Source organism: Anser cygnoides, chromosome 18, assembly GCF_040182565.1.
Source record: "Anser cygnoides isolate HZ-2024a breed goose chromosome 18, Taihu_goose_T2T_genome, whole genome shotgun sequence".
Taxonomy (NCBI): Eukaryota; Metazoa; Chordata; class Aves; order Anseriformes; family Anatidae; genus Anser; species Anser cygnoides.
The window spans coordinates 12,300,840-12,328,193 of NC_089890.1; the positions used below are offsets into that span (position 1 = coordinate 12,300,840).

The 27,354-nt window shown below is 42.6% G+C and overlaps 1 protein-coding gene across 9 annotated transcripts in view; it reads left to right on the top strand.

Annotated features, from left to right (window-relative positions):
• Positions 1–27,354, top strand: part of SGSM2 (small G protein signaling modulator 2) — a 51,240-nt gene that overhangs the window by 9,487 nt on the left and 14,399 nt on the right. For 4 of the 9 annotated variants that reach the window (XM_048074048.2, XM_013193504.3, XM_066979508.1 and 1 more), the window contains exons 3-12: positions 11,608–11,770; positions 14,488–14,649; positions 17,674–17,741; positions 18,238–18,383; positions 19,400–19,534; positions 20,111–20,235; positions 21,636–21,703; positions 23,453–23,616; positions 24,173–24,302; positions 25,790–25,924. In XM_048074048.2, the coding sequence (XP_047930005.1) occupies positions 11,608–11,770; positions 14,488–14,649; positions 17,674–17,741; positions 18,238–18,383; positions 19,400–19,534; positions 20,111–20,235; positions 21,636–21,703; positions 23,453–23,616; positions 24,173–24,302; positions 25,790–25,924 (1,296 nt within the window). The remainder of the gene's footprint in view (positions 1–11,607; positions 11,771–14,487; positions 14,650–17,673; positions 17,742–18,237; positions 18,384–19,399; positions 19,535–20,110; positions 20,236–21,635; positions 21,704–23,452; positions 23,617–24,172; positions 24,303–25,789; positions 25,925–27,354) is intronic. The other 5 variants (XM_048074049.2, XM_066979506.1, XM_066979507.1 and 2 more) reach the window with 4 other exon arrangements.

Consider the following 27,354-nt stretch of genomic DNA (forward strand, 5'->3'; position numbering starts at 1 on the left):
TCATTAATGTGGGCAACAGGTTGCTCCTGGGTGAATTTCACCCATACTGTGCTGCCAATCAGAAGCGTAATGAGATGATGCAGGCTCTGTTTCAATTTTTATATTTTTTGTGGATGGCGTTTCTGTTAGGAACTGGATGTGGATGTTTTCAGCTTGGGTTATCTGGTGCCGTTGCCTTGGTAATGGCAGCTGACATCGTGTTACGTGTGGACCGTGACTCGTTCAGCTGAGTGCCATCCCTGCAGGCCAGAGAAAAAACACTGCTCCTCTCCTCCCGCACCCTTCCTTGCACAAGCTGCCCTAAAGGATTTGTGGCTGGCCGCATTGTCACCTGAAGTACAAGCCCTTCCCAGCTTTTACATTTCTGAGGGAAAGAGGGAAGTAGAAGGAAGCGTTTCTTGTATCTATCGCTGTAGTTATCTGATGTGTGTTTACCAGTAATCGGCAAGCAGGGCTTTCCAGTTCAGCATATGGCATTTACTGTGCTTGTCTGTGAGCTGCCTGCAGCTCTAAGTCTTATTCTGCATGGTTGCCTGTCTTTAGATCTGACAGCAACAGGCTGCTGTAAACAAAGAATTAGAAATCTGTTTAAATCGGTTTTATACAGCAAACATAATGTCTTATTTGTGAATGAATCCAAAGACAAGGTTGCCTGAATGTTGTTCTTGCTCCCTTTGAGAACATGTAGCTGATGTGAATCTCACAGGGCTGTTTCCTCCAAGTGGTCTCTTTTATACTGTATCCAGTTAAGATACCTCATTAGCTCAGCTTTTAATATATTTTCTCTTTTTCCTCTTTTTCTCCTATCATTAATAAATAAATAAATAAACTCACGAAGAAAAGATGTACAGAAGGCTTTCCAGAAGCTAGAAACATAGGAGGTTAGGATGTCTTTACTCCAGATCTACAAACCCAGGTCAAATTGTGCTTGACAAGACTGCCTTATCTTGTCAAAAGAAAAAAAAAGAAAAAAAAATCTGTGACTTAAAAGCAGAACTTTGTAGGTGTCTAGAAAGTTTTTTCTGTGACCTTTCATAGGTAGTGTTAACTCTTCTGTTATCCTTTCTTCACTCTCTTTTCCCAGTTTTATTGCTGTATTAAATTATAAAGAGTGTGGGGGGAGTTTGTTGTTGTTGTTGTTATTGTTTTATAGGATGAATTATATTAGTTTAGGATTTTTGAAGGAAATAAGAGATTTGAAGATTAACTCAATTTCATTTAAACTGATCGAGATAGAAACCTAACTCATTGGGAAATCTTCAGCCTCTGCCTGAAGATTGCATTATTTTCAAATATCGCTATTTTCTTGTTGTTATGAATCAGTCCCAATATTCAGTTCCAGTATTTAGCTTCTTAAATTCCTTCCGTAGTCCAGCACTCTGTGACTTCTTGCGAGAAGCATGAGATGTCTGTACTAACCGGAGCCTTGGAAAGAGGGTGGACAGCAGCAGCCAGTACCTACACAGGTCTCGGCAGAGCAGCTGTCAGCTGTTGTTCTTTTTCTCTGGTTAACTTGGTAAATGTGGAAAGTGACTTCTGGGGCCGAGGTCTGATCAGCACCCTGGGCGGCAGGGCAGGGCAGCGCAGAAGCGCCCTGCTGCGCCTGCAGCGAGCGCGGAGGTGTGAGCGCACGCTGTGTGCGCGGTGCTGAGCGCTGTGTGCGCGGTGCTGAGCGGTGCCGCCTGCCTGGCCGAGCTCCCTGCCACCCTGGGTGAATGCCAAGCCCCCTGTGCAGGAAGGCAGCCCCAGCTCTGAGGCGGGTGTGATAGCCGAGCTGCTTTGCAGCTAGATCACCTATCTGACTGGTAGATAAAGGGAGATTTATTGCCCTGGCCTCTGCTCCGTTATCATTGTGGTGTTTGTTTAATGCACTTCATATTTTGCTTGTTTACTGCGTCTGCAGAGCTGCAATAAGTGCCCTGATTGCCCAAACACTGTGCTGCATTTGTGTGCGTTATTCGGTGGAGGAGGAAAAAGAAGGGGGCGGGGGGAGCCTGCTGCTGGAAAACTCTTAAAGCAATCCATGTGCACGGTGCGTACTTGATGCTTTATGAATGGGTTATGTAGCCAGAAATTATATTGCTCCTGTAATAATAGTAATTAAATGTAGTAAATGTGCCTTGTTTTTAAAGGTAAATTGATAACTGCTCCAGCTCAAAACAAACTTTGAACAGACAATACTTCCTCAGTGAAGTTAACTGTATTGCTCTGCTTGGTGTAATTAATACTTAAGTGTAGCAAGGATGCTGACAAAAACTGGCATTGTACAGAATGTTTAACATTGACTTCATATTTGTTTTAAAGGAGATGTGAACTTTGAATCACCTTGTAATTAAATTACTGTTTATTGAATGTATTTGTGCTTTACCTAGTTTATAATTTAAAGGTGTTCTTATATTGTTTAAAATAAGTCGTGGTAGTTTGTTCTCTTTGAATAAATATTTTGAGTGTATTAAGTGAAATAATTCTTAATTCTTGTGCTGTGAAATAATAGCCATAAACATCAGGTGGATTACCGAGAGCTGGGATGTACCAGAATCAACGCATGCGTTGTGTAGGTGTAAATCCAGCGTACCTGCTTGTCCCAGTGAACGTAGCTGCTGCGCTGTGGAGGAAGGTTAGCAGTGCACACAAGTAGAAAAGGTAACGTGGTCACTGCAAGGCATGCAGGGCTTGGCTTTTCAGTGAGATTTTTAGTTGAATCAGAGGAGGTTTGAACAGCATGAAAAGCATTTTTTTGGCCTGAATAATATCTCTGCTACCAGTAATTAAACCCATTAATTAAAAAGTGCAGAATCCCCATGCGGCTGAATTGCAGAGGCCAGTTCTGATTTTGAGCTGTAGAGCGGTACTTAATGCTGTGCTGAGGCTTCCTTCAAACCCTCTTTGAGGGTTGCACGTTTGCACCACGTGAGCCTCAGAGACGTGAGGAGACGAGAGTGGTGGAGGGGTTCCCCTGCTGTCTGCCGGACCTCATCTGGGACCTTTTGGGCTTTGCACGGGAGCTGTGCTGGGGACTGGACAGGCTTACCACAAGGTCACTGCCGCTCTCCGTTCCTTTTCTCCCGCGGTGCTTGGTGCCCACTTTCCTTTGGAGCTCCTTATGCTGCGGGAGAGGTGACAGCTGCAGCACTCGCATCCCTCGTGGCTGTGCTTGTCGCGTGTCTAGTTGACCCTGGAGCCAAAGGAGGCAGCGTAATACCACTGCACAGCTTCCGAAAGTGGCCCCCTCATTCCTGATGATATTCCTTCTTAGACCATTATGAGTATTAAGTGTTATTTAGTTAGTTAGTTAGTTAGTTTTGATAGCAGCCAAATTTCTTCTCTTTTGCCTGGGTGATGATAGAGAAGGAGATGCACGAAGCAAGCTCTCTTCAGGGCACTGCAGCGAGAGGCTGTTTTACTCTGGGGGTGACCTCCAGGTCCATAGCGTAACGCCCAGCCGATAGGTAAATGTTATCGTACTTCTCAATATAATTTCTCTCATATTCTTCTCTGAGAGGTGCAGTAGCTCGTCCAGGTTCCATGTGTATGCTTCAGTGCAGCAAGACTAGAATATCTGTTTTTGACTCTGGACAGGTTGTGTTACATCAGTCTGGAGCCCCGCTCTGAAGGGAATGAAAATGGCTTCTTCTGTGAAGTACTTGCTGGCTGGTGTCAGTACTCCCCTTCAGGTAGAGCAACACAAACGCACCTTCTTTAACCGGTGTGCGTGTTAGGCACAACCCCAGTGTTCCCAGTCAGGGCATCGTGTGCGCCATGACTTGGTGCCTGTGTGTGGGGCTGGTGGCTGTGAGACGTGAAGTCCTCTCACTTTTATTTCAGAGAGACTTTTTCTCAAACCTTTTAACAGTTATTTCCCAGCTTTAATTGGGTGTCACCTCAGTTTAGTAAGGGAGATTAGTATCCCCTTCCTTTTGGAGCTGGCAGACAGCAGGGCAGCAGCTGTGTGGCTGCATTTTCTGGAGCACACCACCAGATGCTTAGGCTGAGATTGGTTAAGTGCTTAAGTTTCAGGGTCTGCGAATGTTTGTAGGAATGCAATCAAATAGTTTTAATTGAAATCCCGCAGAATGTCTCTGTCAAAGCTGGCAAAGGCAGGCCAGGAAGCCTTTGAACATGACTATGGCTGGTGACTGCTCCAGGCCGGGAGCCTGGGGTAGCTCGGGGTTAGCAGCGTGCCTGAGCTGCGGGGGTGCCTGGCGGTGCTAGTTAGGAGTGCAAGCGGGTAACATGCGTAAGGGTTAACAACAAAAATGCAGTTAGTTGTGGGACTGTTTTCCTCATTAGTTTTATGATGACTTGTTATCCCATTTTGCACAAAGTTAATTGTGTTTGAAAGAGAAGATCTAATTAGGAACCAATGACTCTATGATGCTGGAGCTTGTGTTCTGTTTTTTCTCGTTCAGGACCTGAAATCCGAGCAATTATCAGAGTCACCAAGCGTCATGATTGCCAGCCCCGAGTAATGAAAAATCATGAGTCAGAAATACTTTCCTTCATGGTCCTAAGTTACAGGACTGGATTAAAGGTTATGACGGGAAAATAGAATCAACTGAGGAATAGAAATGTATTCTTAAATAAGTTCTTATGCAGAAATTCCTATCCAGTGATATTCTTCAAGATAATAAAGCTTTCAGAAGAATATCAAATATCCACAAACTTGCAGTAAAATCATGGAAGGTAGCAATGTGGGAAACCCCTCTTTGTTCATTTTTAAGGTGAGAAATAAATTCCTGATAGAAACCCTTTCTCTGCCTCCTCTTTAAAGCATGGCAACAAATTATTAACAGATGTTCCATGAAAGAACAGGAAATTGATTTGGAGCTTGCCTGGACCTCGTTTTTGAACTGTCCTGTGTGTCTGTCTGCACAACAAGCTGTTCCCATCCAGTTCAGTTGGAGTTGCAGGTTTGCAGTTCCTCTGAAAATCAGTTCCGTTAGGAACAGATGCTTTATGCTTTGGGGTTTATAGGAAATCGCCTCAAGGCTTCTAAATAGCACCATATTCCTGGGGTCTGACAAAAAATTAAGAAATCTGTTACCCTCTTTCTTTTTTTTCTTAGCTTGCAGAGATGTAACTTACATAGAAATAGATGTAAATAACCGTTGTCCAAATGGACATTTTATTATTTTAATTCTTTTAGCTTTCTATCCTTGGCGTTGGTATTTTAAAAAGTGCAGTTAATCAGCTATGGAAATGCAGGTCTCTTGTAAACAAAGTATGAGCTTTCCTGTATTTCTGTTCCTATTTGGAAAACAAATGGAACATTTTCAGTGATGAATAATGCCTATGAAATAGTTTACAGTGGTTCTACCTCACTTCATAAACACATTAGCCCAAAGAGAGTGCCAGAGATTATCATAATTGACGGGAGGCAAAATACTGTTTCACACAAATTTGAAAGCTTTTTGATTGTGCCCCAAAGGTGACCACTTATAAGTAATGAGCAGAGTGTTACAGAAGGGGAGAAAAGAGTGAATATTAGCTCTGATGTGAAATCATTTTTTAAACTGCACGTGCTTTTAGCTTGAGAAGTGAAATATAATTTCTTATGCTTTTTACAGCACTCTGCTAAACATTTTACGTTAGTCATGGGCCATCAAATTGGATCATATTCAATTATTTAGAGAAACCTCAGTTATTTTGATTTGCCTTTAATAGTGTTTAATGGAAACACTTCCATTTTCTGAAGAGTATTGAGGTTCTTGAGGCTTAGTGCTCAAGATTTTAAAGAGGAATGGTCACCAAATTCCAGCCCTGATGTGTCCTAGCCAGAGTTATCTTTAGAACTGAGGATTGTCTGTTCAGATACTTCCCCTGGGGTTTATTGCAAAGGAGGTGTCTGTGTGGTAGAGCAAAACAAAAGTAGTTTTAGTCCAGGTCAACATAACCATTAAACCTCACAGCCGTGCACGCTTAGTTCCCACTAGCTGCTGCTTTCACTGTGCTTCCAGAGGGAAATGAAATAATCGTCAGTATTGAAGAAATGGCACCAGCAGTCAAGGGAGGTGGTAACCGAGCTCCAAGCTGCGTATGTACCCCCTTGCTGCAAGTAACTGGTAAAGCGGGTAGGCCTGAGAGTGAGAATTGACATCGCCCTGAAGGATGGGTGTGCATGTGTCTGAAGTGCTGATTGTGGCCTGACTGTTGCTAGGGGAACTTTTCAGGCTAATATTTCGATTATCTATGAGGATTGTGTATTTCATGCCATTAGTAGCTCAGGAGCTGGTTGTTGCATCTGACTTGGATGTTTGTAAAGTGTAATGTCCAGTGAACTTGGCAGGGCGTAGCAAGGCCTGCTTCAAGTTTGAGGTGGGCTTTGGAGAGTGAAAAGGTGAAAAGAGGTGAAAAGCACCTCTTAAATGAGTGATTTGCTACATTAATGCTTTAGTAAATGCTAATAAAAGTAATAAAAAGTGTTTTTAAAAGTCTACCTTTTGCAGCTTGAAATGAAAATGGAATTAAATATGGAAACATGTTTATGCCCTCCCGATTGGTCTAACATCAGGCATCGTGACTTCTCAGCTGAGCAGCCAGAGTAAGAGCTACAGCAGAAAGAGCGCCTCTAACTGCCTCGCTAAATCTCTCTCTCAGCAGTGCTGGTGTTGTTCCAGTATAACCGTGATGGGGCCGCTGTAAATAAGAGCATGTTAAAATGTACCAGACTTGCAGAGAAGCTGCGAGCTTCAGTTGCCAAAACCTTGTGGTGAAATGAAAAATGGATATATGCTAAAAGAGAGTGTTGGAGGAATACATCAGGAATTGAAGCAACACATCAGCACAGATAACTCTGATGCGTGTCCATATTAAGGAATGCCCGGTAACAAAGCAGGGGTTGTACATAACTACTGAGGCATTATCTTGAGGTTGTAATTATAAAGAAAATGTTTAATCGAACTTTGCTTGCTACAATCTTGCTTTTCTTCTGTTCTATGAAGCAATTTGTTTCTTTTTAACAGGATGTTAAAAGGGGATTGAGACTTAAGCACACACGATACTCTGTTTTCTCCTCTTCTTTAAAATGCACAAAGCAGTACCCGTGGGACAAAGGAGCATATTTGGGTATCTCCTCTGCAGTCACTTGCTTCTTGGTCAGAACGTGGTACCTCTGGGTGTCTCACCTGCTCTGCACGCATTTCTCGATGACACGGCATGCTGTAACTTGGGGATAAGATTGGTTTCAAGCTGGGCAGATCTGTGATGAGTTAGGTACAGCAAGAGCAGCTGGAGATCGTGAGCATCTTATTGCTTCTTTGTCATCCTCCTCTTTTCTCTTGTTCCTATTTTCTTGAGCCTCATGAATTCTATTCCCTGTACACAGTTTCCATGAAAACAAGGCATTTAGCTGTGGTGTTTCTTCCTGTCTAAGGAAAATCTCATCTGCTAAATAAATCCTGTAAATAATCCTTCCACAGGCCTTTTCTCTGCTTACCACCCTTCCAAGCCCATCCCTAGAGCTCTGTTATTACACGGTCCATTAACTCTTGTCGGGATTTTGATAGAGGCAAAAAAGGAGAAAAGCGAAGTTGTCAGTCTGACCCTGCAAGAAGTATCCTTGCTGAAGTCATAAAAATGTGACATTCATTAAAGCTGTTGGGGACAGAGATTATTTTTGTTGTAAATCAATAACATATCTGCACTTAATTAAATTCAGCAGTGGATACTGCGGGGGATGTTCCTCAAAATTGGCTGAAGTTAATGAATTTTTAGATGGCTGCTGTCAGCTGAATGATAGAAAAGAATTACCTGAGCTGTGTTGATTTTCTTCCAAGCACAGTGCTGCTCCTCCAGTGGGCACATAATGGGTAGCTGTGTTTTTCTGTAGTCAGTTTTTGCTTGTATATATTGTTGTAGCTACAACGACAGTAGGCAGGCTCGAGATTGCATTATGCTGTGCTTAGAAAGCCTACAATAGTTATTTACCTGTGTGCCTGCAGACGAATAAATAAAGGCATATGTTTGTGTGTAGAAGCTACCTGTTTGTATGCAAAACTACCTGTTGATGTTTTTGGGATTTTACCAGGTCCCCCAGAAACAGCTACATCTTTATCTCTTTTTATGTTTTTCAAGACTGGTAGATTCCAAAAGGGGAAAAATTGCTCATTTTCTTTAAATAAGGAAAGGTTCTTTTAACTATACCCCCTAAAATGTTCTTTGTGTTATATTTGCAGGCAGTGATCTCTGTGTTCTGCACTTTGCAACTGCAGGACAATTACCTTTTTCTGGTTTCTTAGTAAATAAGGAAAAGTAGGAAACTTGCAGAAGCTTGCAGAAACCTGATTTGCCTAAGCCTCCAGCTTTCTTCTCCCAAAATAATTCTGTCACGATTTCTGTGGCCCAGCTCCTTCGTGCATTTTTGACGTTGTCTCCATTGCTTGGCGGTTGGGTTTGTGTGTGTCTTTGTAATACATAATCTGCATGAATTTCAGCTGGTTGAAAATGTATGCTGAGGGACTGTGGAAATGAGGAAGGGGAGTGTTTGTGCACACCATGCCCTTTTGTGTCTTCAGTTAAAATTTGTGATTTCTGACACTGTCCAGCATAACAATAGGAAGGGGGTATGTTATGTTCTGTTTGTTTTCACCTATTCCCACAAGCCTACAAGATGAATGTCAAGAGCGTGCTGTGGAGAACTGATGTAAATCCAAGAGGTGGTCAAGAAAAAAGCTAATTCTCTTGCAGATTAACAGAAAGCAAGAGGCACAAGCAGCCTAACTGCAGAGCAGCGGACTTGTGGAGGCCTTTCTGCACAGAGAAGGAGAGGCACGGAGGTTTTCAGGAAGAAGAGTTTGTAATTGCTGATATATTTCCCTGTAAAAAGTGTGCTTTTACTGATTCAATCCAATGTTTAGAAAATATAAATTTAGTTTTTGTGGTTGGTTTTAAAAAAGGGGGAAAAAAAAGAGACAAGGTAAGTGGAGCATGTGCACGCATGCTGCTGTTGTGGGCGATGCTGACAAGGTGCAGCGCAGTGAGATGAGAGCATCTGCCGCTGGGCACGCAGAAGACAAAAGTCCTCGGATCTTCCAGGCAGCTGCCCCCCGGTGTGCTGTGAAGCTCTTGTGCAGCTTGCTGTGTCAGAGGGCGCCTTTCTGCTGCCCTGCGCTGAAGAGGTGACATCCGTCACCTGTTCCCCAGTGTTGGAATGGGAACGCATCTGACATCTCCTGCCTCTTCCTCTCTCCTCCTAACATCTCTGTCCTTAGCTGGATAAAAGCCACTGTGTTTGGAACCCAATGCACATTAAGTCTGGTGTGAAATCAAATTCAGTTAGCTGTCCTGCAATATTTTCTCTGCATAGAGGAGCTCTGAGAGAGAAGTTGAAGAGAGATAGTAGTGTTAGCCTCAGTCTAGTGGTGAAGTAGAGGCGAATGAAGTGACTTGAAGGTCACACAAGTTACAGCTGGGACTAAAACCTAAACCCGGATCTCAGGGTACCTTACACGTAAAGCTGGACGTGCTGCATTAATCTCTCATCCCGTGGAACATATATTTTGAGGCAATCCAGGAGTGAATTCCAGTGTCTCTCCCCTTGCAAATAGCCACTACGCGTGTGTTACAGACCATCAGGTACTGATGTTACACCAAGTCCTTGTGATGAGAAATGTCACGATGGAATAATTAAATATTGGAGCTTTAGGGGCAGTCGCTGTGGAAATGCCCTCCATGGCAGCTGCAGCGTTTGTTAATAATTAAAGCTGTGCCTGCTATGCTTTTCACTAAATTTGCTTCATCAATATTTTATTGTTTTAAAGAAAGAAAAAAAAATACAGTGAAGGTGGGAAGAGAGCCTGTTTCCTAAGCAACAGCAATGCGCTGCTTTGCAGTTATTTTTAAAGGCAGGTTGCTTCATTTAAGATTTGGTACCAATTATTAGTGCATTGCTTCAGGCATCCGGAAAGCTGCTTTTCTTTACGTTTTCTTTATTTCTAATTGAAAGACAGAGCAAAACAGTAGCTGAGTTAAGAGTCGTTGTGATGGTTGCTAGACGGGATCTAGGGCTGTGCTGTGAAGAACATCCCCGTGCTGTCATCGCTCTTTGTTCTTCCCGTGCCGCTCTGCTTGGCCTCGCACAACCTGTGGGCAGCCAAACTCGCTCGCCCCCGCCGCTGCTTCTGTAGGAGATGCACAGATGCTCCCTCTTCATCCGAGCAGGAACAGCCTTGCTTGCAGGGATGGCGTCAGCGCTGGGCTCCCGCTTGTAAGGCTGCAGGCAGGCAGGCACTGCCTCTGCCACCTGCGGATGTCCTTTGATTGCAGCAGATGTTTCCTGGCATAAGCTGATGCTGAGAGGGGTCGGGCAGGGATGTGCCTGTGTCTCCTGGCCTTTCTTTCGCGGAATAGTGCTGCTCTTTAGCTTTTGCACATGGCAGGGGTGAAAAAGCAAAGGGGTGGCTGTCTTCTGAGGCTGTAGTTTGGGTTGGGCAGTACAGCCGCGTGGAAGCAGGGTCAGGCTTGCTGCTCAGTAGCCTTGTGAAACGCAGTCCAAGCGCGTTTCCTACAAGATGCAGAGCAGGGCTCTGCAGAAGCTGAGACCATTTGCGCTGCTGCTTTGTTGCCACACCAATTCACAGTGGGTTTTTGGTTGTTGCTTCTCCTGGGCTAGGACTTCTTGGGGTTCAGCCTCAGCCAGGAGCCTCTTGCTAATGGCAGTAAGAAATGCTGGGACAGTTATTGCAGAGTAGCTCGGGGCCGGCTGCAACAATTCAGGGTGTACAATTAGAAGACTTGGCTTTGCTAAATCAAGTTAGTTGTATCTTGAAAAAAAAATATATTAAGATGAACAGTCTAAAATCCACAAACCATCAGTATTTAATTCTACTGGCTCTTCCACAGGCAAATTAGGGATTCCCATGGAAAGCTTACCTTCTGTCAGATTTATCCATTGCTGCTTAGCTTAAAGACATATCTGCCTTCAAAGTTGAAAGCAAAATAGTGTCATTGTTATCCCACGATGCATTTCCCAAGTGCTTTTCTAGTGCTGTTTTCAGCACTGTAAGAGCAAATGGTAGTGTTTTCAGAACACACATTAGGTTAATTTGTGTAGTAGGGATGTGTTAGCAGGAAGCCAATTAGAGATTTCTTTTTTTTTTTTTCCAGAGTTATAAGACACAAAATGTGAAGTTATTAATACCTCATAAATGCTTCTTATTTATTTATTCATTCAGCAGGGAGTTGCTCAGTCTTGCAAAGTGAAGCAGTAGGGTAGCAGTGCTGAAAATCAAGGGGACATCTCTACTAATGCTGCTCAATACAGACACATGCTGTAGTCCTTCAGCTGCTGGAGCTTCTAGGCTAGCTACATGCAGGTGGTGTTTCCACATGCCATTTAGTTTTGCCTGGGACTTGGGTTAGTTTTCAGGGTTTATTTTCAGTAGAATCAGGAATTCTTCCACTGTCTGTAACTTACAAGGTGCTTATTGTTGCAGATGAGGTATATACTTGCATCATCTGATTTTGAGATCTAGTCTATCTTTCTCTCTCTGCACCTCCCTGTTCTTTTGTCTCCACACCTGACCAGTGGGTGTTAGCAGACGGCAATCACCAAACAGAAGCCTGAAGGACAGGAGTACCCATACATTTATCTCCTTCCCTTTCTTGCAGGTGTTGTGGAAGCATGTCTCCTGCACATGCTGAAGCGCAGGGCTGCTGGCTTCCTGCGGACCGACAAGGTTGCTGCGCTGTTCACCAAAGTTGGCAAGACGTACGCAGTAGCAGGAGACATATGCAAGAAAGTGCAGGAACTGCAGCAGCAGGTGGAAAGCAGGTGAGGCTGATGTCTGTTTACCAGCAAAATTCCCGCAATGTGTATGCAGCCTGGAGAGGTTACGGACTTGTTGGTTCATGCAGAGAGTTCTTTATTAGCCAAATTTGTTGTAGCTTTGACTTTTCAGTGTCTGTAACTGTAAGACAAATGTTTTTGTGTCATCAAGCTGATAGTTAGCAAAGAGACAGAGCTTGGGAACTGGGTCTTTGGTGTTTTGTGTGGTTTCTTGTAGTGTAGAGGATCAGGGTGTCCAGCCCACACAAAACAACAAAAGTTAATAATAACTGGTGATTTGACAGAGCGCTCACAGCCAGGGTTTGATGGACCAGTTTGGACTGTTAGTGGGAAGGGATGTGGGTGGCAAGAGGAACTGATAGAACAGACTCACTGGAAAAGCTGTTTTAACTGATAGAACAGACTTACTGGAAAAGCTGCTTTGGCATGCTTCTTGCCAAACCAGTAACAGAAGATTTGATTTGTGGGTATCACAGCAGAAATAGTTGAGTTAATGGATACAAAGAACAGTTGGTGAAAGGATGAACTCAAGAAGACGTGGACAGCAATGAGAGTGATCGGAGGAGCGCATTTAGGCACACACTGGGCTTGAGCACAACTGAATTTGTATTGGAGTCGAGGACTTGAGATTGCGGTGAGGTCACCCCAGAGCCTACTCTTCTCCAGGCTTAACATCCCCAGCTCTCTCAGCCTTTCTTTGCAGGAGAGGTGCTCCAAAATCACAGCGCATGAGCCTGTGAGAAGAGTGTTTTGTATTCTACAGAGGACAGGAACATTTTTTCAGATTTCATTTTTCAGACAGGAACATTTGTACAGACTGTTGTACAGTGGCACTGCTAAGCCTTAAGACATCTTTGTGGATTGTAGGAACTTTTTAGCCTTTTGATCAACTTGCTGTAAAAATGGATTTGTCAAGAGAGCAACTGCTTGTTTGTGTTGCACTGAAGTCTTCAATAATTGACAGTTGTTTAAATTAGCACTTAGAAATATCTGTGTAATTTTCTGGCACCTATCTTTATTAAGCTTCTTCTAATTATCAGACCTTATGTAGTTTTTAGCAAGTACATACGTGTTTTTTAATATATTTTTATTTACATGACTACTGATTTAGACTGGTATTTTATTCAAGTTAGTTTTTTAAATATTGGGAAGAAGGATATCAGTGATGTTGTCTATTTCTTTGCTTGGGATCATCACTGCACGTGTGTGTTGCCTTGCAGAGGTTTTGTCATGGCCTAATGGAGGACTAGGGGCTGTGTAAATGCAAAGAACTACGGGCTTCACCCAAAACAGAGCCCAGCTATTGTTGCTCCTTGGAAATTGCATTTCCACCATGTGAAGCTGTGCAGTGGCATGGCAGGAGGCACAGTATATAGGATCTACAGAAAGCAGTACCATCCTGTTCCTGCGACAGAACACTTCCTCACAGCATGCCTGAGGCACAGCTGCCCCCTGGGCTGGCCTCAGACAGGTTTGCTGGGTAGCAGGTAACTCCGCAGGAAGGGGTGACAACCTCCTGCGTGGTTCAGAGCCCACCTTGCTGAGCAGTGCCCACGTTCTTGTTTACAGCCGAACTTGGGAAGTGATTCTGCTTTGTATAACCAGCTTGCCATCCTGTCACTAAAAGACAGCATTGAACTCCCCGTTTCTGCAGTGGGCCTGTTGCAGTGCTGCCTTATGCTGTCGGAGCAAGCAGGGGGCTTGGCTGCAAGCAAGCTCCCAGCTGGCTTTGGATGCTCATTTGCTTTAGTCCTGGTTTCTCAGTTTGATGTTGCTTATCTCTTAGTTGTCTTGTTGTCATTCTGTAGGTGGTAAGAGAGAAGATCTCACTGCCAAGACACTAGCACAGACTGTGCTGTAGCTAGCTATACATGGTGCTTTACAGAGAATAAAAAGATGGGCCTGTGCCCAAGGACTGCCTGACAATTGTGTGTGGAGCTCCCTGGAACAGCTCTGCCTGTGTTAATCTCAAATCCTACTCTGTGCTCGTGGTCTCAGTGGGAATATCTCATGCTGAAGCAGCTTTGTGTCCTCGTGGGCTCATGGCTAGCTTGAGCCTGAAGGTACAAAAGAAAGCTGGGAGACAAGAATCTTTTTTACCATCCTCCATATAGCTTTCCCAAATAAGTATAAGCTTTATTTGATAAGAAGCTTTATTTGATAAGAAGCAAATTTCTGTTCAAGTGCAACTTACTTTACGTTATAGTTCGCATTTTGTTGTGTTTTCATTCTTTTGGGGCCTATGGTCTGCAAGAGATTTGCTGCCTGCTCTTTTTAGCCTATTGTATGTGGAAGTTTTGGAAGAGCTCAAATGTTGGGCTTTTTCTAAAGCTTCAATAGCAAAAAGATATTTTTGTTAGGGACGACTGACATACCTAATACTGACCTGTTTGGGGGCTTTTTTTAGAAGTTGTTTAGCATCTCTTCTTCAATTAGATAGTCCTTACAGACTTCTCAGATTGATAGCCCAGAACAGAAGCATTCTGAATCAGTAGTCAGAGCCATGACTTTCAGAAAATCCCTGATGAGGGACTGACTAAGACTCCACATCCCAGTAGTGGTGAGTGCTAACATAATATATACAGGTATGCATTTGTCAGATACATGGTGTGTGTTCTAACAGCATTCTTTTCACTGGAAGGTTTCCAGTGAGGGGAAGAGAGTCTGAATTCTGACAACTTTTACTTTATCTCCTTTTGCAGGAAAAATCAGCCAAATGGACAGGAACCCCTCAAGAGGCAGGGATCAACCACTAGTAAAACACCTGTACTGACACCTCAGGCCATCAAACACATATGGGTTCGGACAGCATTGATTGAGAAAGTGCTTGACAAGATTGTGCAGTATATTGTTGATAACTGCAGGTAAGGAAAGAATCAGAAGCACAGAGGTTTGTTAGAGTGATGTGTTTAGGTGTCTTTTGATTTCATCAGAAGTCTTTTGCAAACTTCTTTGATACTGAATAGATCTGGTAGGGAGAAAACCAGTTACAAAGTCATTCAGTCATTTAGAAAAAAAAACACTTGTTTTGAATCCTTGACAATGTTACAGACATACAAAAATGCTAACAGCCATACAGCTCTCCAGAAATCAGATAAAAAACTAACTATCAATTTAGTAAAGGTTTTTTTTTTTTTTTTTTTTTAAAGTTGGCAAAATATTAACAATGCTAGCAGAAAGAGTAATGCATTCAGAAGTATGTGAAGCCCTGATCCTTTCCACTCACTAAGGCACTTTAGGCTTCAGTAGTTATTTAGGTGCCCAAATTCTAATGGGACCTAGACCTCAGTGACTTAGTGGAATATAAATGTATTCTAGTAGGTCAGGAATGCTTAATTCACTTACATTTGTTTGAAAGTAACCCTTTGGAATTTTAGCATGTCAGGAAGAAGGGAAATGAGATTAGAACAGGGGGAGTTAATGATGTAAAACCTTAGAATTTTGCAAAAAGGTTCTTTGAATCATATTTCCTTCTTCAAAAATTTGGGCTTTGTGTAAAGTGAAACTTCCCTTGCAAAACTAGAGAAGAGTATCAATGCTTTATGGATGTAATCCACAGGGACTCTTTAAGAGGAAAAGAGAAGTCCTCTATTCTGTCATTTCCTACTGTCCAGCATTAGCTTTGGTTTCCCAAGAGGTGGTTCTGAACTCCCCTCTGTGCCTTCCCATTCTCCCATAAGTGATTAAGAAGAATTATGGAGCACCCTGGGGACAATTTCCCATGAGAAGAGAAAGGTAGGAACCCTAAAGTTATATCTGGTCCCAGAAAAGTATATCTACCCAGTTCGCAATTACCATTGCAGTTTGTTCACAGTGCTGCTCTTGTAAGTCTTTCTGCACTAGCGGGACACATTCTTGGCTGTCCAGCACCTAAGGGTCTGAACAAGGGAGAGAGCTAGGGCAGAGGAACTTACTCTCACAGTATTTTTTGTTTGCATTATTGTTTTCTTTGTCATCAGCTTTATTTTCATGATCTGTTTGGCCATTAAAAAGAAAGAGAATGGAAGAAAGGTCTTTCTGCTGTTCAAAGAAAACCGTTCCTCTGAGAACAATTTCAAGAGCTGTGTGTAAAAGAAACTGAGAGGGTTGGCTGTGTCTCACAGACATAGTTAATGAAAGTATTTTGTATCCAGTGAGTCAGGATATTTGCTGATAAATGGATACAAGAATTTTTTTACTTTTTCTTCCACATAATTCACTTGATATGTGACAAGAGAATTAGGTCACAATTGTTTCATTGCCATGTATTGTAGGTGTTCCCTTACTGGCTTCTCCATTCATGCAGATGGGTTTAGGGCCATGTCCTTAATTGTAGGTGTCTGATTTTGAGAACCTCACTCACAGTGAATAAGGCTTGTTCTCATGCATTTTTGTGATATAACTGCTCAAATACTACGTTTTAAGTTCTTCAGCTTCTCTGTTCTTGAGGAAGAGATGATTTAGAGTTTGAGCCCCATCTAGTGGAAGAAATGGCAGATAATGACATTTTGAGATATTTGGGTGTTTAGATGTTTTGACTTTTTTTTTAAGTCAGCTTTGCCTGCTGTGATGGGAAGACTTTTGGGTCACTGCAAGAGCTACTATTTGTAGTAGTTCATTGTTCCTGACAGTGTTTCAAGAACATTCCTTACAGATGAACAAGATGTTTTAAGAATGTGTAGATCTCTCGGTCTCTGTGGAAAACTGGCAAAATTGCTTACAGAGAGTTCTTATTTGTCTCCGTATTGCATTAGTGTCTAAAGCCTCAAATCAAATATACTGGGTAAACACATTTAGCAAAAGGCAAGCTCCTGCCTCTTGAGCTCAGTGTCAAAAATAGATGAGGCAGAAGGAGCATACTGAGAGGAAGTGACTTGCCTGAGATTATACAGCTGATGAGTGGCAGAATATGGATCAAAAGTAGGGATGGTGGTCATCTTATTAAATATAGAAGTCTGGAGGGTAGGTTTATTGAACTGGTTGTTCTAGGCTCCCTTTATGCTCCACTGAGATCTAGTCAATGTTACTGATAGAGTTTGGGAAATGATCTACTACTAAAGGAAGTGTCTAAAATAGGCCAAGTTAATTTCTTCATAGCTTTCTTGCAATATATTTTAATACACTTTAAGAATAGGTAGAATCATAGTATCATCTAGATTGGAAAAGACCTTCAAGATCACCAAGTCCAGCCATTAACTTGACCTACAGAGTGCCGTCACTAAACCGTGTCGCTTAGTGCCTCCATTTATGACGCACCATGTAGTAAAAGCCTTCTATCTACCTGCAAACCCAGCACAACATTTCTTCTTTGGAGATTAGTCTGTGAGCCAGTCAATCCCTAGTAGAGCTTTCAGAGGAGATGCATGCATCGGTGATTTCTAGATATTCCTAGCAACTGCTTTTCCTCTACCTGTCTAGCTCAGGAAATGTATGGGTTTTGGATCCCTTTGGTCCCATTTCTGGTGGTTTTGGTAGTCAATTTTCTTATTGCCCATTGTGTGAGAGAGTGTATTTGATAATCACAGCTAAATTCTGTTGCTGGAATTCCTTTTGCATTAGAACTGAAACTAAAACCAAGCTTGGAAAGCACTACAGATATACAGCCTAGATTCAATTTTCAGCCTTGGTAAAGCTCTTAGAACTCTAAACTCTTAAATCTTCCCTTTTATGTAGGTAATTTAATTGTCTGAATTCACACTTGAAATGAGCATTTGGCCTGAGTTTTTATTTTGTTTTAAGTCTGACCTGGTATATGACTGCCATTATCTGTTTTGCTTTCTTTGGCTTACTTTTTGTTAAGCAATAATGTAATATTTTTAAAGTCAATGGACTAATACTACTGGGAGACATAAGAGCTTTTAAAAATAACAGCCAGTGTTTTTAACTGGGCTCTAATCTTTTATTCCTAGTAAATATTATGAAAAAGAAGCTTTACTGGCAGATCCTGTTTGTGGCCCAATACTGGCTTCTCTCCTAGGTAAGTTCTTGCAAAGTTATTTCTTATTATGCTAAAGAAAACAAACTGTTTCTTAAGCCATTTTATTTTATAACTGTTACAAAAGGTGATTTTTATCTCTCGCACATAGTTTGGCTAGCTGTAGTAGAGTAATAAAGGAGATGATGTTTTGTTGCCTCCAAGACCAGTGGAGACCAGTCCTATTAATTATCGGTTAGATCAGAGAATAGAAAGAAAATTGTATTTTTACAGCATGCTTGCTAGCAGATTGGAATTGTTAATGCTGCTTTGGCAGGGTATTGTGTCCTACAGAAATATTTTTTACGCAGCCCTAGATAAGAGGATATGATATTATATGTACTGTCTATATTATGTGCTGATCCTGTAGGATCACTAAGTGATCATTAATATTCACCTGGCTTGAGAGGAAAATCATACTTTTGGTACTTGACCAGCAGGGTAAGACTACGTATGTTTGCAGACAGACTCAGTTTTCTTTCCTGGGCTGTTTTCTTAGTTGGACCATGTGCACTGGAGTACACCAAGCTAAAAACAGCTGATCACTACTGGACAGACCCTTCAGCAGATGAACTTGTTCAACGACACCGAATTCACGGAGTTCATGGTCGCCAAGACTCACCTTCAAAGCGCCCAGCGCTGGGAGTAGGTATTTACTATGCAGCTATTTCAGAGTTACAGGGCATCAGAAGAGGAGTGGCCAGCAGGGGAGGGAGGTGATTGTCCCTCTCTACTCTGCCCTTGTGAGGCCCCACCTGGAGTACTGCCTCCAGGTCTGAGGCCCCCAGCAAAAAAAGGACATGGACCAGTTAGAGCAAGTCCAGAGGAGGGCCACAAAGATGATCAGAGGGCTGGAGCACTTCTCCTATAAAGAAAGGCAGAGAGAGCTGGGAATGTTCAGCCTGGAGAAGAGAAGGCTCTGGGGAGACCTCATTGCAGCTTTTCAATACTTAAGGGGGGCTTATAAAAAAAGATGGAGAGCAGTATTTTGCTCAGGCAGATAATGACAGGACAAGGGGGAATGGTCTTAAACTAAAAGAGGGGAGATTTATATTAGATGTCAGGAGGAAATTCTTCACTCAGAGTGTGGTGAGACATTGGAACAGATTGCCCAGAGAAGCTGTGGATGCCCCATCCCTGGAGGTGTTCAAGACCAGGTTGGACGAGGCCCTGAGCAACCTGATCTAGTGGGTGGCGTCCCTGCCCATGGCAAGGGTGTTGGAACTAGATGATCTTCAAGGTCCCTTCCAAAGCAAGCCATTCTATGATTCTTTATGTTGACAATAAATACAACCCCAGAAGAATAAGAAGAACCCTTTTTTTCTCTTCTGTAATGGAGCCTTTATCACAGGTTAAAAGTCCATTTGGACCCAAATATTCTGTCTGTTTAAAAAAAGTTTGAGATCCAGGGCCAAATTCTGTGGCTTTTGATGTGTGATTTCTTCAGGTAGTTCACAAGAAATTACGAGCTGCCTTGGCCTGGGGTGAGGAAAAGCCCAGATCGTTTCTCTGCAAGGTCTCTTGGCTCCAGAAGAAGTTGCATTCTACAGAGATTGGTCTGAATGGAACTGTGCTCCTGTTTTACTGGACTGTCATTACAGTCATTCCCATGCTGCTTGATTTGCCTTGACTGTTTTTGTGTGTGTGTGTGTGCATGCTAGATCCGGAAACGGCATTCAAGTGGGAGCACATCAGAAGATCGCTTTGCTGCTTCAGCAAGAGAGTATGTAGAGTCTTTGCACCAGAATTCCCGAACACACCTCCTGTATGGGAAAAACAATGTCTTAGTCCAGCCAGTAAGTACACTGATACTTACAGAAACCTGTGTTATCTGGCCATCAGAGAAACAAAGTATATATAATGCAGTGATGCATAGGGTGGGCCAAATTTCCCATTTTTCTCTTGTATTTTTACATGTGATTGGGTATTACTCTTGTTACTGAATTTGTGAAACAGGCTTCGTCCTCGTTGCCAAAAAGTTTTAAATATCTTAATGTAACATTGAGAAGAAGGTTGATAGTTCTTACTTTCAGGATCTTCATGTCTCTGAGGAGGGTACTTCAGTGCTCCATCACTATGTCATGCTAAATCTTGTAAGCTGTATTAATGTAAAAATAGGTTTCTTGAACTGAAGACTTAAGTGGATGGATGATGGAGTTGTGCAGGACCTGGAAGTTGAAGTGTGATTAGGCCAGATAAAAATAGCCTTGCATGTTCTGACTGTGGCCAGTCCTACTGGGCTGACGGGGTGTGCAACATTGAGGGGGCTGGAATTAAGATCTCAGAATTGTGAAGGGGTGGATAAAGGAGAAGAAAAAAGCATGCATGCACTTGAATCACCTTCATTTTCTGTTTGTTGTTTCTGTGAACAGAAAGATGACTTGGAGGCAATTCCTGGGTATCTCTCCCTTCATCAGTCAGCAGATAGTTTGACACTAAAATGGACTCCAAATCAGCTGATGAATGGAACCCTCGGAGATTCGGAGCTGGAGAAAAGGTAGTCATTGCATTCAGGAGAAGATTGGAAGCATTCATGGTGCTTATTTCTCATATACTTGGTAATATGGCGTAAGTGTAACAGAACTGATTTAATCTAAGAGCTTCTGAATAACTCAGAGGTTGAGGTGTCAGGCAGCTTGAGTTCTGTTTCTGTTTTGCCACAGATTAAGTGACTTTCCAAATGTCCTGTAGTGCACTTTGTCTTAGAACAACAAAACAGGAAAGGAACAAATGTGTAGACAAGGCCCAGATGCAGGCCCACAAGGGAGTTCAAATACATAACTACTGGAATGAATTGGGACCCTGCAGGGGACCTCTGGATGATAGCATGGTAAAACTCAAAATTAAGTAACACACTAATCGTCTAATGAACTTTTCAAAACTCACTTAGGGTGGTTGTTTAAAAAAAAAAAAAAAAAAAAGATTGATTCCAGAGTGTTTATTCTAAAAAGGCCCCTCTGGATTAGTGATACAGTAATATACATCACAAACAGGATGTTGCAAAGTATGAGTTGGATACAGGGCCTTTTCAAATGGAAAACAAAAGCCCACTTTTCCACATGTTCTGGAGAAGGGACTCAACACTACCTTCCGTCATTACAATTCTAGTACCTCCCTTCAGAGGGTCATGAATCACTTGACAAGCATGGCTAATTTCAACCTCAAAAGAGAGACCTGTAATGTCATTCTCTTTCGTTAGATCAGTTACTCATTTAATGTGGCATTCTGCTTCAGTGGAAGAGCAGGTAAAGTCCTGAACCAGGCTAGTAGGTTTCCTCAGAGAATGCCTCCTTCAATCCCAGAACAGTGCTCTCTAATGCTTAATCCACCCTGGGATTTTTGTTTTTATTTTTTAACTTCATACATATATGTACTTTTAATAGAGTGTTATTGAAGCCTTGGGTCCTTGCTTATAATGCTAAATCGTTGAGGTTGTTCTCAGATGGGTTCAGAGCTGTTTCCAGTGTTTAATCTGTAAGCTTCAGCCCCAGTGGATTTACATGCTTCTGCTCAAAAATCCCGTGTGCAAGAAGACATAAGTGAATCTGCCTGTTGTGAAACCCAGCTACAAGACCACCATGAAGTCTGTCATAGGCATTTTAATCTTAGCTGAAACATTGTTCTAACCTGGGGGGGTGGAGGTGGGGGTGGGAAGAGCGAGGAGAGGGGGAAAAGAGGGAGGGAGTTTATGAAAAGGCTGGCGTCAGATGTAGCTTCTGTGGAGAACTAATTCCTTTGCCTTTTACTTGACTATTAATGCACCTTAATTGGACAAATTTAAAAAGCAGTTATTAACTTAGCAAAGTCTTTTTTTGGGGTGCTTGGAACCACAAGCACTCCTGAATGTAAAAATAAATAAATAAATAAATTCTCCTGCACTTTTTCCTTCCCTATTAGCGTTTACTGGGACTACGCATTAATAGTGCCACTCTGCCAGATCGTCTGCATTCACTGCCATCAACAACGTAAGCATAAACCTTCTTCACGTGGGGGTACCCCCAAAGCCCCTGTCTGCCAGGTGAATTTTAATGCTGCTAATGCTGCTACCATTTCATATGGTGCCCGTTAGGGGGTTAATGCAAAAGAAGGCAGACCATTTTTCTTCTTCAGATGTCTTCACTGAAAGACCTGGTAAGAACTTCTTTGCCAAGCAATGCTTCAGTTGTTACTTGCTTTCTATGTTGTTTTTTCCTGTGCGCTTTGTTTTTTCTGAGTCATCTGTGCAGAACAGTACTTCTGGAAACTGTTAACAGCAGGTATTAAACACAGAAGCTTTGGTTCGCTAAGCATGGGCCTCAATCCATTGACCTTTACAAAAAAAAAAAAAAAAAGCAGGTCTGTCAGTGACATCATCAACCTGCAGAAATGGAGTGCGTCTGACCATCGAGTTCTGATGAGCCCGTTGTGCTCAGTGTAGAGAGAGGGATCTGAACAAGATGTATCTGACTGCTTTCCTTACCACAAGCCTTAAACCAAAATCACAGAGCAAAGACAATGAACATACAGAAATTTTATTTGCATTCAGATTGGAACTGCAGTTGGACTAACAGAACTTTCGAACTAAGTGCCTATTTGAAAAGACAGCTTATATATGTGCTGCTTTAAAATATGCAAGTGGAAGAGCCACTTGACTGATCACTTTCCCTCCGTGTTGTTAACACTTAGAACTAGTTATCCCATGCCAGCCCAGGCATATGGGGACGTGTTAAAACATACAGTCCTAGCTGGCAGAGGACAGCTGCAATGCTAGTGCAGGTTTATTTGCCTCACTTGGATCAGCTTTCCCAGAACACTTTGTGCCTGTCCAGGGTTGCACTGACTGGTCAGGTGCGTCACCACTCTGCTTTGTGGCAGTTTCTTAGAAAAAGGGGAATTGGATAACAGACGTGAAACGTGATAGCCTTTGTTGTTGTTCATTGAGAAGACTGTTTCAGCAACAGGTGCGGGTATATACACAGCATGATTTTTGTTGTTTGCACAAGATGACAGACACTTGGCGGTCCTGCCACAGCACCTAGCTACCAGACTGGGACTTGTACAGCCACGCTATGGCACACATCCTGCTCTTGAGACATTTCCCATTTACCAGGTGGCTCTAGATGCCGTAGAGGGAGAAATACCAGAGGTGAAAGTTTCAAAAGCACTCTGGTGAGTTATGTTCTTCATTCAGTAAGTTTTAGAAAAGGAAAATGAAGAACCTGATTTACTTATATGCTTTTCAAAATTCTACTCAAGATTCGTATCATTACACTTAAAAGAGTACCCAGAGCCCAGGGTGGGTTTTGTTATTTGTGCTAAATTTCTAGCGACAGTGAAGATAGATGAGAAGAATATTTACAGCAGGGAATGTAACTTGCTAATTCTCACAAGAATAAAGCTTTTGGTTGTATCCATGAGGCTAGCCTTCATTCTAAATTGTGTCCTTTGTAAATTACGCCACACACCAAACACTTAGTTTACTTATTCCTTTGTTATTTATTATATTAATGTTCAGAATCGCTTTAAATGTTTCTGCATGAGGCCTGTCATGGTTTGTTTGAATCCTGAGCTTCTTTAGGACTAAAGGACTGAGGTCACCCCTAGATTATGCTGTGACTTACAGAGGTTTATTTATCTACTTAGAGGTGGTCACAAATGAAACTTGCTTAGAAGGTAAGAGCAACAAATAGAGATTCCGATGTAACAGTGTGGACTCCCATTGTCCTCCTTTGCAGCAGAAAGCAGATGGACATTAGTCTTGGTGAGTCAGGATGGAACTCAGAGACCTCCACTGCACTTCCCCCAAGGAGGTCACCTCCTTGCATTTCTTTCCTGTCTGGAAAATGGTCTTCTGCCTCGTGGTCAGCTGGAACCACCACTTTGGTCCCAACAGGGCAAGGTACTGCCTTTTCTGATGAGCTGCTTGTAGTAGGGCTGATCTTACCATCTTTGCAACAGCAACTTGCCCCACAGAGTCCGGGCATTATTATAAAGCAGCTGGAAATCAAAGTGGGAGGCAAAATAACTCCATTTAGTCCCATTTCATTTATAAAGATTGTCCATAAAAATTGTGTATACCTTCATTGCTGCATTGAGCATTGCACTGGAATCTGCTGTTGTATCAAAACATGATGCATTAGTATCAGTCCCAAACAATAGGGACTGAGATTCCAAGAGTCTGGGATATACTTGCTGTCAGAGGCTTGCATTACTGAGGAAGCTGGTGCCCAGCTCCCATGGATTACAAGAAAAAGTTGTGTTTTAAGTACACAGAAAAGTTGTGTATCTCTAAACCACCATCTGTTTATGATTGTAGTGTTTTTTTCCCTCACCCCTTCCCAAAGCTGAAAGTTTTATTTTAGGACTTAATATGCCAAAGGTCCAAAGTACTTAGTTTGTTGTGCTCTGTTAGTATTTGTAGCTGAATGAATGTATGGGATCATTACTTTCTCTAGGGTAAGGTATTTCCAAAGCTTCGAAAACGAAACAGCAACAAATCAGTGGACCTAGAAGAAATGCCAACTGAAGACACTTCTACAGACTATGTGTTCAGAATTATCTATCCAGGACACAAGCATGATAACAGTAAGTGCCTTTGTTCTGCTTTGTTTAAAAATAGACAAAAACAACCAACCAAACAACAACAAAAACCAAACACAGCTAAGAAAATCTTGAAGTAATATCCAGGGAAATAACTGAAGGTAACAGAAAAGCTGTTTGGGGGTGGAGGGAAGTGGAGCGGTGTTGGGGAAATCTACCACAAAGTTTCATTGGTTGATAATTGTGATCAACGGGTACAGCTTACTGTAGGTTTCCTTAACAAAGTGAAATTTCTTCATGGAAATGGAGTGGAGGTGGGAGATCTAACTTACATCTACTCTGTGTTTTGCAGAGGAAGTTTTCAAAATACTCCCCTGGGCTTGCAAACTGAGACCAAAACCAAAAACCAAAAAGATTGTTTTACTATCCAGGAGCAGTTTTGCTCCTTAAGTGAGGATATTTTTATTGGCCATGCTGCTTGCTCATAATGTTGCTATTAGGAAAACAAACAAACAAAACATAAACTCAACTCTTAAAGTACCCCCAAGAACTCCCTGGGCTGAGTTTTCCTGGCTTGGAAGCAAGAACTTAACAATGGATAAATAAATGCCCTTCTGAGGAAACTAAATGAATTCCCAAGCACCAAACCACCTCATGTCATCAGTGAATACAAACTCCTTACATGCAAGAAAGCTTTTGAGCTAGTTCTCAAACAGCGCATTCAGTTTTATTCCCCATGGCAAAGAAGCAAGAATTTCCCAGTAAAAAATAAGACCCTGAAGTTTACAGGGAATTTGGATTTATTGTTTGTATTGGGACTGCAGCTGAGAAAGCAGGAATCTCAATTGTGACCCCTCCTTACCCTAGGGGACTGAACCGCAGTAGTGGTTATGCTTTATTAGGGCCTCTGAATTTGCGCAGGTAAGTTCATGCACCCGCACACCAGCAAAAGCATGTTCTCCCTTTGCGTGAATCAAAGGGACTGCAGATTCTGTGGGCACAATCAGCACAGACCTGCTTGTTGAGTGCAAGGCAGAGAGAGCTGGCTCCTGCCTCATGTTTCCTTAGAGGTAGGCCCGTACCTTGCACGTTTGCAGTGCCAGGCAGAGCTGGGGAGCAGACTGTGTGCTGCCCAGATGCATCTGACATGGGTATCACAGTGGAAAGGAGGCCACAGTATTGATTTGGCATGGTGAAGGAGGTGAGCTAGTTGGAGCCTTGAATTCCCATGGAGTTTTGCTAAGGAGCATACTCACCCACTGCAGGCTGGCATTGGGACCTTCCTCCACTGCCATGATCTGTGTGTTATCGGGGAACAGCCTATGCACGATCAGAAGGTGGCCTGTGTTTGGTGGAGCATGCTTTTCTTTGTAAGAACTTCATTTTTCATGCCCACTCACACAGGAGCTTGTGCCCTCAGAAAGAGGGCAGGATTCAAATCCTTTGTCTTTGCTGAACATGTCCTTTTGAGCTTTCCCACAGAATCAAGTTCTCTCTTCTTATGCTCCTCTTTCACTATTTTCTTTGAGCAGTAACTATTAACTACCACCACTTAGCTGCCAGCCGCTCTGCCTCTGTTGACGATGATGAGGAGGAGGAAGATAAGCTACACGCAATGCTATCAATGATCTGCTCTCGGAACCTCACAGCTCCTAATAGGATGAAAGGTTTTTATCCTCCTCCCCCTGTGTCCCAGAGCTCTATTGCAGCTCGTTCCACTGATGCATACAACAGTGTTGGCATTATTACAGGGCAAAACATTTCACTCACACCATGAGACCTGGAGATTAAGTTGACTGTGGAGAGGCTGGGAATATGCTTACAACCTATGGGAAGGGGGAACAGCAGCATCTTCCATCTCCTTTGAGCATCTGTGCTGCTAAACAAACAAATCTTTCCTTCCAGAGGCCTCCTGCCCCACCTTCATAAAAACTGAATTCTAGAGCATGTTCTCACGAGAGAGAGGGAGTATAACAGGTCTTTGTTTTCTCCCACCATGTATTACTCATGTACAGCATAACAGACTGTGGAGGGCAGCCTTATATAGGAGATCAGAGGTGCACTGTTAAAGCAGTAACAGTATGGTTTGTGCTGGGCAGAGTCAGAAATGGAGAGTGCCTGTGTAGACAGAATAGGGAGAACAAAAGTGCAGTGAGTTTGAGCCCTAGTGGTGGTACAAGTATGCATGCTCCCACCCACACTCTGGATAACTCTGTAAGGTAGCAGAAGAATGCAGAGAAGATTGGGATCAAAGCCTTTTTGTGGCCAGGTGCTTTCATTCCATCTCTTGCATTTGTAGGCTAGGTGATCAGTTGCAAGACCCTCTACCCTCCCAAAACGTGTCATCTTGTTCTTTTCCTAATGCCATTCATAACAGATGTATAAAGTTAGTATTTTCAAAAAGTATAGGTATTATCAAGCATTCAGGATGTAGTAGTATAGTTCTGGAGACTTGAAAAGTCCTTACTTCCTCAAAGGAGGAAGCTGAATGGTGTACAAAATCCATTCCCAAGGCCAAATGTCTCCCGCACAGCTAGAATTCTAAAGCTTGCAGTTGTTCAAAGGACAGACAGATGTCATCCCAGCCTGTCCACTAGTTCATGCGAAATCTCTCACTCCTCTAGGCTTACCAGTTACTGAACAGCTTCAATACCACCAGACCTTTGGCCTTGGTACCTCTTGAAGGCACATGCCAACTCTGGCATGCTCCTGTTATAATCAAAACAACAGCCTCTGTCTCTTGCTGATAACTGGAGTTTATCAGCAAGAACGGAAGCTTCTCTGTTATCAGGCTGTAAAGTAGCTGTCAAAAGCTGAACATCCGCAGAGGAAGTCGGAAGGAGAGCAGCAGCTTGCAAATTTGATTCTTGTCTATATTTTTCATTTGTTGTGTTAGCGTGAACATGTTTCTTCTGGTGTTTCTGCTCCCTCAGAAAAACACAATATATCTTGAGATAAGACACTCACCCCTTTGAATAGCAGAGTCATGAGTTTAGTTCTAGAAGGATGATTGCCCTGGTCTGATGGAACCACCTGCAGGAGAGTGCAATTGCCTGCATCTATACAGTGCCTAAGATTTGTTTAGGTAGGATATGAA